Raw genomic sequence first — 13601 nt, forward strand, 5'->3', positions numbered from 1 at the left:
ATCTGTGTCTGCTAATGGCAGGCATCTAGCCTGCAGGAAATAACTATCTGTTGAATGAATGAATTAGTGAAACAGTCATGAACTTGGAAGGACCTGGGTTAGATAGGATCTGCTGCTAGCTAGCTATGTACCCATAAGATCTTTAACCTAGCTGGGGCTCAATTTCCTCATCTGTAAAAGAAGGAGGAGACTTAACTTACAGGATTTTAAATGAGAGTTTATGGGAAAATCTCTGGTACAAAGTGAACACAAAGTACATTCATTTCCTTCTGTTATTTTGAAATGAGATTCTGGAACTGCCCTGACTAGGCTTTTCTACTGGCCTTTCCCTCAAGAGCCACCTGGCTTGAAATAGGCAGAGCATATGGTGATATTTGCTTATTGCCATTTTCAGTATTTTCTGTGTAAAACTGGAATTTTGACTATACAACTTACCAGTTGAGTGACCTTGGGCACTCTCTTCATGCCTCAAAATTTTAATCTATAAAATGAGTATATAGTAGTACCTGTCTTGTTATTGTTAAGAATTAAATTAGATGATGTACCATAGTGTTTGTACTAGTGCCTGGTACGTGGTACTTAAGAAATATTAGCTGTAATTATCTTTTTTGATTTTTTTTTTTTTTTTTTTTTGGTGTGGAGATGGGTTCTTGCAACGTTGCTTAGGTTGTTCTCGAATTTCTGGCCTCCAGCTATCCTCTCAACTCAGCCTCCCAAAGTGCTGGGATTACAGGTGTGAGCCACCACACCTGGACTTAGAAAAATTTTTTTTAAATAGAATTTTATTTTTACTCCCCTTAATGCTAGCATCTTTTCTCCCATGTCCTGTAGGCATTATCAGTGCTTATGATCTCTTCTGGAGAAAAGGCTGACTCTGGGGTGCCATGTGAGAGAAACGAGTTCAGCAAATTCTTCCAGAGATAACAAAGCAAGAAATCTGAAGTGGGAGTAGAGAAAGAGAGGCATCAGGACACTGAAGAGAGAGATATTGTGTACGATAACATAGGAGAGGACAGGAAAGAAAAATGCTTAAGCAGGGAACCAGGTGTGTTCACTTTCCAGTGGATTTGGAGAATAAGCAGTGTTCACATAGCAGTCCAGCAACGTCTCAGGACTCCATCACCTTAATCCAGTGTGGAGGTGTCTCTTCTCTGCCATTAGCATTCTCCTTTTTTTTTTTTTTTGAGATAAGTAGGTGCTTTGTTCCTAGAAAGTGGAGAGAAGTCAAAGAAAACATTCCTTATGTGGAGGCTGGAGTGACTGCCATGAGGTCATGGACATAATTCAATCACCAGCACCTAGTACCGTGATTAGCATAGCAGCTACTCAAAAAGTGTGTGTAGGATTGTATTTCAAACTTTAGTTGTCTTTCCCAAAGGAGCCTGTCGTGCCCACACGCGGCCACAGGAAGATCCGCGCCTAGAAATAACATTTATTATAAGGATCTCTGCGCACAGATTCTTGGGAAGCGGCTCTCCTCTCGCATTACCTTGTTACTCCTCCCCTCGGTTGCCTTTGAAAGAACTGGTGCGCCACGTGATTGCCTCCTTTCTCCCACCTCCGAGGACCTGGCTGATAACGGGCAGCAGCGTAGGCCAACCATAAAACTTTATTTCCTCTTCTAGCCAATAGAAAGAGGCGACAAGTATATGGCTCATCTTTTGTGACTTCCCCCGCCCCCTTTGAGCCCGCCCTCCCACTCCTCCTCTCAGTGTCCACATTTGACAACTCATCTGGCCAATGAGAAGTTCCTACTCTACGTGAGGGGGACGGACTGACTAGATGATAGACGTCCCCGCCTGGCCAATGGAAGATCACAAGCGCGGGAGGGGTGTTGCACGGAACCAATGGCGCGGTGCCAATAACGAGCATCAGGGAAAGGGCGGGACAAAACTGTTCGCGGGAGGGAGGGGAAGGCCCAGGGAACCAAGCAGCGCTGCCGCCGCCGCTGCTGCCGGAGTTGGAGGAGGGAGAAGCCAGGAAGAAAATGGCGGCCGTAGCTGCAGAGGCGGCAGCGACTGCAGCGTCCCCCGGGGAGGGGGGCGCCGGCGAGGCCGAGCCGGAGATGGAACCCATCCCCGGCAGCGAGGCCGGCACTGACCCCCTCCCGGTCACGGCCACTGAAGCGTCTGTGCCGGATGGCGAGGCCGACGGGCAGAAGTCTGCTCCTCAGGCCGACGAGCCGCCGCTCCCGCCACCGCCGCCGCCGCCGGGGGAGCTCGCCCACAGCCCGGAGGCGGCGGGGCCAGAGCTGGAGGCTGAGGAGAAACTGCCCGTTCGGGCGGCGGAGCCGGCGGCAGCCGCGCCGCAGGAAGGGCCCGAACTTCCACCTTCTGCACCGCTGCCCGAGCAGCCCCCGGCTCCGGAGGAGCGCGAGGAGACGCCGCTGTCTCAGCCCGCAGCGCCGGCGCTCGTGCCGCCGGCGGGCGGGGACTCGGCGGTGTCGCAATTGATTCCGGGCTCCGAGGTGCGGGTCACGCTGGACCACATCATTGAGGACGCGCTCGTCGTGTCGTTCCGCCTCGGGGAGAAGCTCTTCTCCGGGGTCCTCATGGACCTGTCCAAAAGGTACCGCGCCTGACCCCAGCTCTCTCCGGCCCGCTCCGCTCGGTCCCGAGGGAGGGGAGCGAGCCCGGGCGGCCCCTTCACCCCGGGCTCCCGCCTCCCGGGCGCCCGCCGGCCCCGCCGCCTGCACCGCCCTCTGGCCCTGCGCGGCGCGTGGCGCGCGCTCCGAGTGGGGCAGGCGCGCGAGGCCTGGAGGGGGCGGTCCCTGCCCCAGGTGGGCGCCGGCGGGGGCAGGTGTGTCACCGGGTGGGAGGGCGCGGGTGCAGATGGGCTCGCGGGTCTCACCCGCCGTCCCCGGCCTCCTCCTGCAACCTGGCCCCAGCTTACCCACACTGGGTCGGGTGGGTTAATTAATTAATACAAAATGCAGATGGATTTTTTTTTTTTTGCAGAGATTGGGGTGTTGAGCGGGGGAGATTGCTTGTGAGGCGCTTGTCTATCCTCAAATTAACCTTTAACTTTAGTAGGGTTTAGTAGGGTTCGAGAAAGAGGTGTGCACACTGGGGTTCCCAAAAGGTTACTGTCAGCCCTTACAGGGAGACGAGCATTTGTAAAAGTGAACCTTTTAACTGTTACTCTTACTGTTAGAAGTAATTTCCCTTAGGATAACTTTACTAGGGAAGCACATTTTGCTAATTTTAATGGTAGTTTTAAGAAAAGTTTAAAGAAGAGATCGGAGATTTTTTTTTTTTAACCTTTAATGTCAAGGTGGTGTGGTATACAAGTGTTCAAGTGACTTCTAATACTATAATACTATACATACAGTTTAAATTTATGTATTAAGGACAAGAAGGTTGAGTTCGCCTACCAACCTCTGTCTTAACCAGTACATTTTCATCTTTTGATTTAAAGAGTTTATGGACACTGCTTTAAACAGGTAAAGGAGATAATCTAAGTCTAGAGTTAAGTTAACCTTTTTATTCTCTTCTTTTGCAGATATGAAGTGCAGAGACTCCCATTCACGGCTCTCCATTCTGTTTCCTGCAACAGCACACACTCTGATGGTATCTCACCTGTTTGGAAGTGGCCTATTAATATATATATATATTTTATTTTTAACTCCTTTCCCTCCCATCAAGACACAGGAATCCTTTCCCATTTGGGGAAAAAGGCCGTTTACATTCAATTGAAGTATGATGTTTTGGGGGGAAAGATGATAGCCTTTACAGTTACTCTATACCTTGTTTAATCTCAAGTTTTTTTTTTTTTTTTTAAAGAATTTTGGGTTAGGATTTTTGAACTTTTGTTTTCATTGTTAGAAAGCTGAATAAGACAAGTGTGCTTTCTATTGATGTATTAGAGAGAGAGAGAGAGAGAGGAGAGATACTCAGTAGTGTGTATGCTATTGAATCAAACAGAAAAGAAGGCCAGTGATTGTGAGAATCTGGATTTCAAATCTGCAAAAGGAAGGTGCAGAAAGGTAAGTTGATTTTGGAAATGGAATGGATAGTGCTTTCCTCTTTTGAGGTGCCTAATGTGTCAGTGTTTTTGTTTGTTTTTAAAATTTTCTTTAGAAGAGAATTGCAATTTTGAGTTTTAGTCTATTTTGTCAGTAGTGCTTATAAACAGCAGTTTCTTTGGAGGAGCTATTCCTAATATGAATCTTTTACATTTGAATGTTTTGAAGTGAAAGGATCCTATTACAGTATTTTTTTAAAAGCTATTAAGAGAACGATATCAGCTTTTAATTTGACAAGTATTTATTGAGCACATCGTGCGAAAGGCACTTTCCTAGGTATTCTCAGTATAACATATATAAGACACACTTCCTGTGCTCCAGAAGCTTATATGGGAGGCATCAGTTATGGAAATGGACAGGAAATTCCATTTTACTTTACTTTAAAATTTAGCAATTCAAAGAATTATTATTGGACCAATGATTGACTAATTGGGTATTCCTTTTTCATAATTTAATATAATGTGGACAAATAGATCTGCCAGTTTATTTTGTAATCTGCACTTACATTGATTACATTCCTTCATGTGCAGTTTTGGAGTTAACGGATGGACTGAAGAGATACTTTTTATAGACTCTACCAAGGCTGTGACTATATTCATCAGTGGCTTTAAAATAAAAACCTCTTGGTAAAAATTACAAGAGCTACCTACTGAGGGCCTATTATGTGCCAGGCATTGTACGTCATGCTTTAGTCTTTATAGCTCTGGTGGTATTTTTCATTTATATAGTAGGGAATTGAGGCTCATTTAATTTGGCCAGTTACCTTGTAAGTGGCAAAGTAAGGCTTCAAATATAGATTCATCTGATTCTGAAACCCATGCTTTTTCTCCCTTTGTATTAGAAAGTTAGTTGGGCCAGTAAGTTTTATTTTAAGCAGGAAGTAAAGAATTACATATTTCTGAAATTTAGTGCTTATCTTGATTCTAGTGGCTGTTTGGAATAATATAAAGGATACAGGTATTGGAGCCAACCAGATTCTTAAGTCAATTAATACGTATGAAAACTGCTCTGGAAACTTCTTATTTGCTTAGCTGAATATTGGGGGAAATGTAGTAAGCTCTGAAGTTTTGGTTGTTGCCTGTTCAGTGAGATAGGAAAGAATTAACATTTGGAGATGAAATATGTGTCAATGTATGTATGCTTTTCTTCAGTCTTCAAAAGGGCTAGTTAATTGCTTTTATTAGTTTCTGCTATATTTTATTACTGACATTGTACATGGTACAGAATTGTGTTTTAAAGTTGGGAGAGTTGTCCATCATGTGGAAAAGGTGTTTGTAGAACACAGGATTATTATGTGTGCATGGATGACTAGGAGTCTGCTTTTGTGAGTATTTGAAATTCTTCATTTCCCTATCATTGTATTATTATTATTATTATTGGCTTATTTTCAGAGCATGGTTGAAGAACACAGTTTTGAGAAAAATCTTTTTATGAACAAAAAGGAGCCAGACACATGTAACCCAGGAAAAGAAAATGGTACAAAATAGTAGATTATCAACCTGGACAGAGTTTCAGGGTACTTGGGTTGGGTTCAGAGTTCTAGTACCTGTACTGGCCCTCTCCCATTAGCGCTGTGACTTTGGGCAATTCACTGCCTCTGGGCTTTAGTCTCTAGGTCTTATGAGGCAAATTCATTTGGCTTTGGGCAGTTCACTTAAACACAAACAAGCAAACTATTCCTCAGTTTATGTGTATGTAAAGTGAATAGAGTGACCAGGTGGCCTGGTTTTCCTGTATCATGCTGGTTTGATTGTTACTTCCTTTGGGTCATAAATGACATGATCATGTGAGAGTATTTGGAATAACTAGTTCAAAACATTTTTTTTGGCATAGTATTTATTTAAAACTGGATGCCTTTCCCTGAAGGACCTCATGTAAGTAAATAAATAGATAGACAGATAATACTGGATGCCTTTAGGTGAAGCATGTATTCTCTAGTTTAGCCTCAGTTCCTCTACTGTTGTTTTATACCCAGCCCTCTTGGCTAGTCTAAACTATCTGCCTACTCTTGAGCTCATCAGCAATGTCTAATGACAATAGTCTATGCTAGCAGATGAGAATATTCAACCCTACAAATTGTTTTTTCTTATTCTCTTTTCTTCCTTAATCTTATGCTTTTGTACTTCTGACGTATAAAAAGTATTCTTTCAGGTTGCTTAACTGTCTTGCTGACTATTTTATACAGAATAATAAATCAGTGGTTTTGCCATACTTTCTGTTGAACTTTTTTTTTTTTTTTTTAAGATAGTCTCCCTCGGTCACCCGGGCTAGAGTACAGTGGCATCATCATAGCTCACTGCAACCTCAAACTCCTGGGCTCAAGTGATCCTCTTGCCTGGCTTCCTGAACAGCTGCGACTATAGGCACGTGCCACCACACTGAGATAATTTTTCTGTTTTTTGTAGAGATGGGCTCTTGCTCTTGCTCAGGCTGGTCTTGAACTCCTGAGCTTAAGCAGTCCTCCTGCCTCAGCCTTCCAGAGTGCTAGGATTACAGGTGTGAGTCACCACACCTGGCCTTTACTTTTTGTTATGGGAAATGAACCTGCATGTCTGTATCTCCGAGATTCAACTTAAACTTTCAGCCAAACATTAAATCGTATGTGTGCCTCCAGTGTATTATTTTGAAGCTAAGCCAAGGCGTATCACTTATCCATAAATATTTCAGTGTAGATCTCTAAAAAGATAAGGACTTAAATAACCATATTACCATTGTTGCACCTGAAATATTAGCAACAATTCCTTTATATCATCAAATATCAAGTCAAAATTAACATCTCAAGACTTTTCAAATTGGGATCCAAATAAAGTTCATACATTGTAAATGGTTGATATTTCTTAAGTCTTTTTTATTTGCAGTTCTGCTATTACTTTTCTTCCTCTGCAATTTATTTGTAAAATAAACCATGGACTTTGTTTTGTAGAAATTTCTACGTTCTGGATTTTTTTTTCCCCAGTTGCATCCCCCTTTGGATGCATATCCATGTTTTAAAATAGTTCTTTTCCCTCAGAAGCAAACTGAAGGGGCAACAACCACAGTCTTCTCAGGGCCTCTTTTGGGCCTTATTCCTTGTTTTGGATCAGTAGAAATGAGTATGGATATCTCTTATCTGGCTGCCAACTTTTAGATCTATCCCCTAAACACACCTCCAACTTTAGTAATTCCAAACGTAGAAAAATTTAGCCAGTCAAGATTGTTTGCAAAAGGCAAAAGCCTTCAGCCCAGGCTTCTGAAAAGGTAGTTTCTCAGCCTTCTCAATTCATACCTGAAGGGACTTTATTTGCTGGAACCAATGGTTTTTCCCTATACAGAGGGATTTAAACTACTGATTGTTCTCCACATCTTAAAAATAGTTATAAAGCCTCTTTGAAGTCCTAAAAAATCTTACTCCATTTTTTTGTGACCTGACATGAAATAAGGAACCATAAATTGTTTGTGCTTAAAAATGCTAGTGCCTTTAAATTTTGTAATACATGTGTATTAGAGGTTGTAGCTAGTTGTATTTTCAAATTGATCTTTTTACAAACATTGTATGTGGGGGTACTGTTGCATTAAAAAGAATTGAGATGACTTCTTTAAAAAACTTCAGATTTCACTAAGTTCTTAAAACAGTTTATAGAAAATTTACTTGTTTTTTAAGGAAATATAAACCAAGACAATGATTTCTTTTCTTTACAGAGACCATGAAACGTATGGTGCAATAGCCCTACTTTTGGTGGGAAAAATATACAGCCATTCTGGTGAAGCAGTGAGTAGTGGTATCCAGTAGCTTATACTAAAGCGTCCAGGTTGAGAATTTAGGCCCTCAAGTAGTATGCTTGAATGATTGTGTTGAGTTGTACATAGTTAAAACACTTAATTTTTGGTGATTATTCTGTTTGTATCCCCAGGTATCAATAAAGGGTTCTCACAGTGAAATAAATAGTAGAGTCAAATGCCAGTCACTTTCCGACTCGCACAGCTGTAGTATGCCTGTTGCTATACAGTATTGTATTGAGGGTGAGCTCTGAACATTAATATGATTTGTTTTGGAAGTGATTATTCATTAGGCATTAAAAACCTAGTTTGAATCTGAGTGTAAAGAAACCTGTAACGTATGGAATTAAAAATAAATTTTGCAAGTGGATTTTATATACTAAATAACTAGATATGTTATATGCAAACTATGCCAGGCATGTTTTATTAGACTTGAGGTTTCTAATGAGGTTAATTTTCAACCTTTTACGTGTAAAGAAGACCAAACTTCAATGTGTACTATTTTAAAATAAAGCTCCTGATGAAACTAGGTCTTATCTTCCCAAGTTCACCTTTTCTGTAGGGCCTAGTTTATGTTCTTAACTGTTAATGACTGAGTTAATTTTGTGTTGATAAAAAAATGAAAGTAGTTACTTGTGTTTATAAAGTGCATCATTATTTCTTGATATTTATTGGTCCTGTTCTCCCTGAACTTCCTGAATTAATCCAGACACACATTACCAGTAGAACAGAAGCTTGTTGTAGTGGCAGATCTTGCAAGAAAGTAATTGGAGGTTAAGTTATGTTTTGGGTGGATTTAATATAGAATGTTTTGCTAAACAGTGGTCCTCAAAACAAATGTGCATAGATTTCTGAGCTCCACTCCACCAATCTGCATTTTAAACAAGGTAATTCTGATGCAGATGATTCTTGGACAATGTTTGGAGATAACTGATTTTTAGGGAGTAGTTAACCAAAACAGTAGATTGATAAATTTGTTAAACTTGTTTTAAAAGTTACTGGTAAATTTAGGATGGGACATAATTGCGAACTAAAAAAGGCAGTTATGTTTGGGGATGGGCAACTTGGGTGGCAGATCCAAATCCTTGGAGAACTGGTAATTAGTCTTGCAAATGGTTTCATAAATCTGGTTGTCCACTTCCAATTTAACTAGTCTATAATTTCATCTCTTTCCCCTTGAACTAATTTTATATAGTCACCTTACTATAGAAGAATGGTTTTTAGCCTTTTAAAACTCATAATACTTTCACTCTGCATATTCCTGCCATCTCAGAAAGTTGCCAAGCTTTACTTTCTGTACTTAGTAATAGCTACTATTTATTTTCCGTTTGTATGCCAAACCTTTTCCCAGTACTTTGTATACATTGTTTCATTTGACTCCGAAAAATCCAATTAAGTAAATTCTGTTAATCCCCATTTCACAGATAAAGCCACCAAGGCTCAGAAATTAAGTAAATTGCCTAAAATTATAAATGGTAGATATTAGGTATTCTGGTTGCATTGTTGAATGATACACAGTTCTTTAAGGTTTGAAAATAACCTGTTTTAATTAAAATGTACTTAACTATATTTTGCCACTACCATTTAGCTTATGGTTTTGGTGAGGAATTAACCTGGTAGTTAGAAATGAGAAATGATAGCGTTCTCTGTTTCTCACTTACCCAGGCAATACCTGTTTGCTGTAAAAATATTAATTGTTTTTCAGTTCAATGTAGTTAACTCTGGACATTTTTGGGAGTTGGATTCTTCTTCTGAGTGGTTCTGGGTCTTAAATTAGATAACATTCTATTTTGCCTTGGTTGGCCTGGCCCTGGCAATAGTGAAATCCACTTGTTCATAAGGGGAAAGACGACTTGTCAGCTTTGAAGCTTGTTAAGCGCAGATCAGTGTTCACTAAGTGCTGGATGACTGAATTTGAAAAGGATTTAAAGACTAAAATACAGTAAGTTGTTAAATAACCTATTTTTGGAATAGGAAAATAGGAATAGTGAAATAAATTGAACATGTTGCTTTTTTACAAAAAAAAGAGAAATTGAGAAATACTTAGACCTCTGTGGGGTGGACCCCATTAGACATAATACAAATAAAATGTTAAAAGTACATTGAAATCATAATGGAAATAGGAAACCTAACACTGCTTATTGGTATCTTAGAGCCAGGACCAAGAGAATTCTGTTTAAGCGTTTGAAAACTGTAATGAGTATTTACATTAACAATTCAAAAGAAGATCCTTTTATACCAGCATTTATTTTCTTTCAAAACTGTCGAGTATGTTGCTCTAAGTGATGATGTGAAAAAGTAAAGATTTGTGTGATCTTAAATATTTTGCCACTGTGTGACTATTGTAATTTTCTTGGATGGTTATTTTTAAAGGAATTTTCTATTGAAGAGTTAAATCATTATTGCTTTTGAAAAGACTGAAGCATCAGGTTTTTTTTTTTTTTTTTTGAGACAGCGTTTTGCTCTGTCACCCAGGCTAGAGTGCAGTGGCATCATCATAGCTCACTGCAACCTCAAATTCCTGGGCTTAAGCCATTCTCTTGCCTCAGCCTCCCAAGTAGCTGGGACTACAGGTGCGCCCCACCATTCCCTGCTAATTTTTAAATTTTTCATAGAGACCAGGTCTCACTATGTTGTCCAGGCTGGTCTCAAATTCCTGGCATCAAGCGATCCTCCCACCTCAGCCTCTCAAAAGTGGGGGATTACAGGCATGAGCCACCTTGCCCAGCCTAGTGGTTTTTTTTTTTTTTTTGAGAGAGAGTCTCACTTTGTTGCCCTGGCTAGAGTGAGTGCCGTGGCGTCTGCCTGGCTCACAGCAACCTCAAACTCCTGGGCTTAAGCGATCCTACTGCCTCAGCCTCCCGAGTAGCTGGGACTACAGGCATGCGCCACTATGCCCGGCTAATTTTTTCTACATATATTTTTAGTTGTCCAGATACTTTCTTTCTATTTTTAGTAGAGACGGGGTCTCGCTCAGGCTGGTCTCGAACTCCTGACATTGAGCGATCCACCCGCCTCGGCCTCCCAGATGGCTAGGATTACAGGCGTGAGCCACCGCGCTCGGCCTTTTTTTTAGTATATATCTGTAGTTGTTTCCATTTTTATTTCCAAACCTAATTATTCAGGTAAGGTGTTTCAGAGGATAGTTTGAAGGTACAAGGCTGGGAACTTAAAGTCTAAATTATTAGTTTTAAACCCTTTCTTTCCTCCTCCAAAGTTACCTGTGATTTTATAAAAGAGAATTGAATAGACTTTTTAAAAAAAAACTGCTTAAATTCTTATGGTCAGAAAAGTGTTCTCTTGAGAATTTTTTTGTAGCCTCCCTCCCCACCTGTTAATTTTATAAAATATTTCCTGATATCTTTATTTCATAATAGGTGCATGTTTTGTTTTTAATGTTGCTAAAGTAATTTCCCCCCAACCACACCTCATCCATTTGGGTACCCTGCAGATTGCCCTTGTATTACTTGGGGCTTTTAATTAAAAACATTATCCAATCATGTACAGTTAATCAAATAACATTTTATTTTTAATAGCTACTATATATTGCACCTATTTACTGTGTACTAGGTCCTATGGTAAGCACTTATGTATATGTATTATTTAATTTTGATGACAGTTCTACCAAATTCATTAGCTACAATTCCAAAATCCAAAAAGCTCTGAAAACTGTACTTTATGTTACTGTTTTGGTGACAAAACCTAATTTGATTTGTGATGATATAAGGCTATTATATCTATTTATCCATCCTATTTAGTGTGAATGTACTTTCATTTTGTTTTACTATTCAAATATTAATAGGCCTGATAATGGAGTGCTTGTTGTCTTCTGAAAACCAGGAAAATTCTGAATTCTGAAGCCTGTCTGCCTCCACAGGACTCAGAAAAGAGCATGTCCCCCCCCCCAAAAAAAAAAAAGAGCATGTGACTCCATTAGCGTCTCCATTCCCTTAGTGGAGAAGTAAAGGTGGAGGAGAGAGATTAAGTAACTTGATGCAATGAGGGAGATTGTAGTTAAGAAACTGACTGTGGGCTGATTGCCTGGATTCATATACTGGCTCTGCTCTACAGCTTAATAGCTGTGTGATCTTGGGATTGTCACTTGCCCTCTCTGTGCTTTAATTTCCTCATCTATAAAATGGAGGTAGTAATAGTACTTTACTGATAGGGTTGCTGTGGTGATTAATTAATGTAACTACATATTTAGAATAGTATGTGGCATATAGTGGTGCTAAATATGTGTTTACTATTATTACATTTATGAAGTGGGTACTAAGTGGCAGAGCTAGGATGAATGTGATAACAGCTCTTGAAGTTACTTAATATGGGTTTACTTGAATATCCACTGAACCTAAATTCTCTTGTACTGTGGTCTACAATATAATCTGCATCTTTAAAATGTTTTGAAAAAATCTGTAGAAGTTTCAGGTAGTTTCAGATAGTACTGGCAAAGTATAAGTTTCCTCTTTTAATTAGGAAGGATGATGTTTAAATTTTACTAGGGCATGAGATAACAGTTTGCATAATGGAGGGTAGGGGGTGTTTCTCAATCTTTTCCCATTAGCACCTTGGGACAGATGGCTTATGAGGAAATTATAGGCTTTATCATGAAGAGTAAGTTGTAGTTTCAATAGGGAAATTTAGTCCTTACAGTCTGCTTCTTATATGCTTTATTTATTTATTATTAATATTTCTTTTTTTATTGAGAGAGGGTCTCGCTCTGTTGCCCAGGCTGGAGTGCCATGGCATCACCCAAGCTCACAGCAACCTCAAACTCTTGGGCTCAAGCGATCCTCCTGCCTCAGCCTCCTAAGTAGCTGGGACTACAGGTGCATGTCACCACGCCCAGCTAATTTTTTTTTTCTATTTTTAGTAGAGACTGGGGTCTCAATCTTGCTCAGGTTGGTCTTGAACTCCTGACCTCAAACGATCCTTCTGCCTTGGCCTCCCAAAGGGCTAGGATCATAGACATGAGCCACTGCATCTTGCCCTATGTGTTTTTTAAAATTGAAAAGGGCCTCAGCTTTGAGAATGACACATTTCAAAGTAAGGGAAAGGAAGATATTTTTGTGCTCTTATTTTTACTTATTAAATGATGGGATGAGACTAGTATAGCTGAGTTTAAGTTTTTAACAAAGATTTGGACCCTTAGGATCATCACTATACAGTTTGAAGCCTTCACTGGCCTCCTCTTTTTTAGAGACCAGTTATTCTCTATCTGCCACACTTTTAGCTGAACAACCCCTTCTCCTCTGACACACTCATCAACATGCCCTCCTCTCTTTCTTCCAGGTGGGTTACCTTTATTTTATTGCTTATTTAAACCTCTGAATCCTTACCAACATTTCAAAAATGGATAAACAGTCTTCACTATTCACCACTCCCTGTTTTATACTCTTCACTTAATCTGCTTGGGCTCTTCTAGGTACAGTTCCCCTGCAAAGCCCATCTCCTGATCACTAATCCACAGTGATTTCTTGCGCTCTGAAGTCTGTAAAATCATTTGGCAATGACTGTTGCTTTCTGGTCTCACCTTCTAAAGCTGGGTCCTAGAGCTAGGACTGTGTTTTATGCTATCAGACTAATTAGCGTACTTGTTTTTGAATATAGGTTTGTGTTACTTGGTGATACTTGGTGAATTTGCTGCCATTTACACTTAAGTAGGACAAATTTTCTTTTTTATATAGTTTGTTTGCTTAAAAGTTTTTGTTGGAACTGAGATAAATTGAATTTAAGATTATGCTTTTGAAAAACTTCTTATTTTGAAATAATTTAAAAATAACAAAGAACTCTTATAAACTCTTTGATCTAGAGTCACTAT

The 13601-nt window shown here is 40.0% G+C and overlaps 1 protein-coding gene across 8 annotated transcripts in view; it reads left to right on the top strand.

The window, feature by feature from the left end:
• The first annotated feature begins 1906 nt into the window (after window positions 1–1906).
• PWWP2A (PWWP domain containing 2A) overlaps window positions 1907–13601 on the top strand; it is a 33274-nt gene continuing 21579 nt past the window's right edge. For 5 of the 8 annotated variants that reach the window (XM_045551251.1, XM_045551255.1, XM_045551257.1 and 2 more), the window contains exon 1: window positions 1907–2568. In XM_045551251.1, coding sequence (XP_045407207.1) covers window positions 1988–2568 — 581 coding nt within the window. In that variant the 5' untranslated portion in view covers window positions 1907–1987. Of the gene's footprint in view, window positions 2569–3931; window positions 3986–7860; window positions 8024–9546; window positions 9723–13601 lie in introns of those variants that run through there. The other 3 variants (XM_045551258.1, XM_045551256.1, XM_045551254.1) reach the window with 3 other exon arrangements.

The sequence above is a fragment of the Lemur catta genome, chromosome 5 (assembly GCF_020740605.2).
Source record: "Lemur catta isolate mLemCat1 chromosome 5, mLemCat1.pri, whole genome shotgun sequence".
NCBI lineage: Eukaryota > Metazoa > Chordata > Mammalia > Primates > Lemuridae > Lemur > Lemur catta.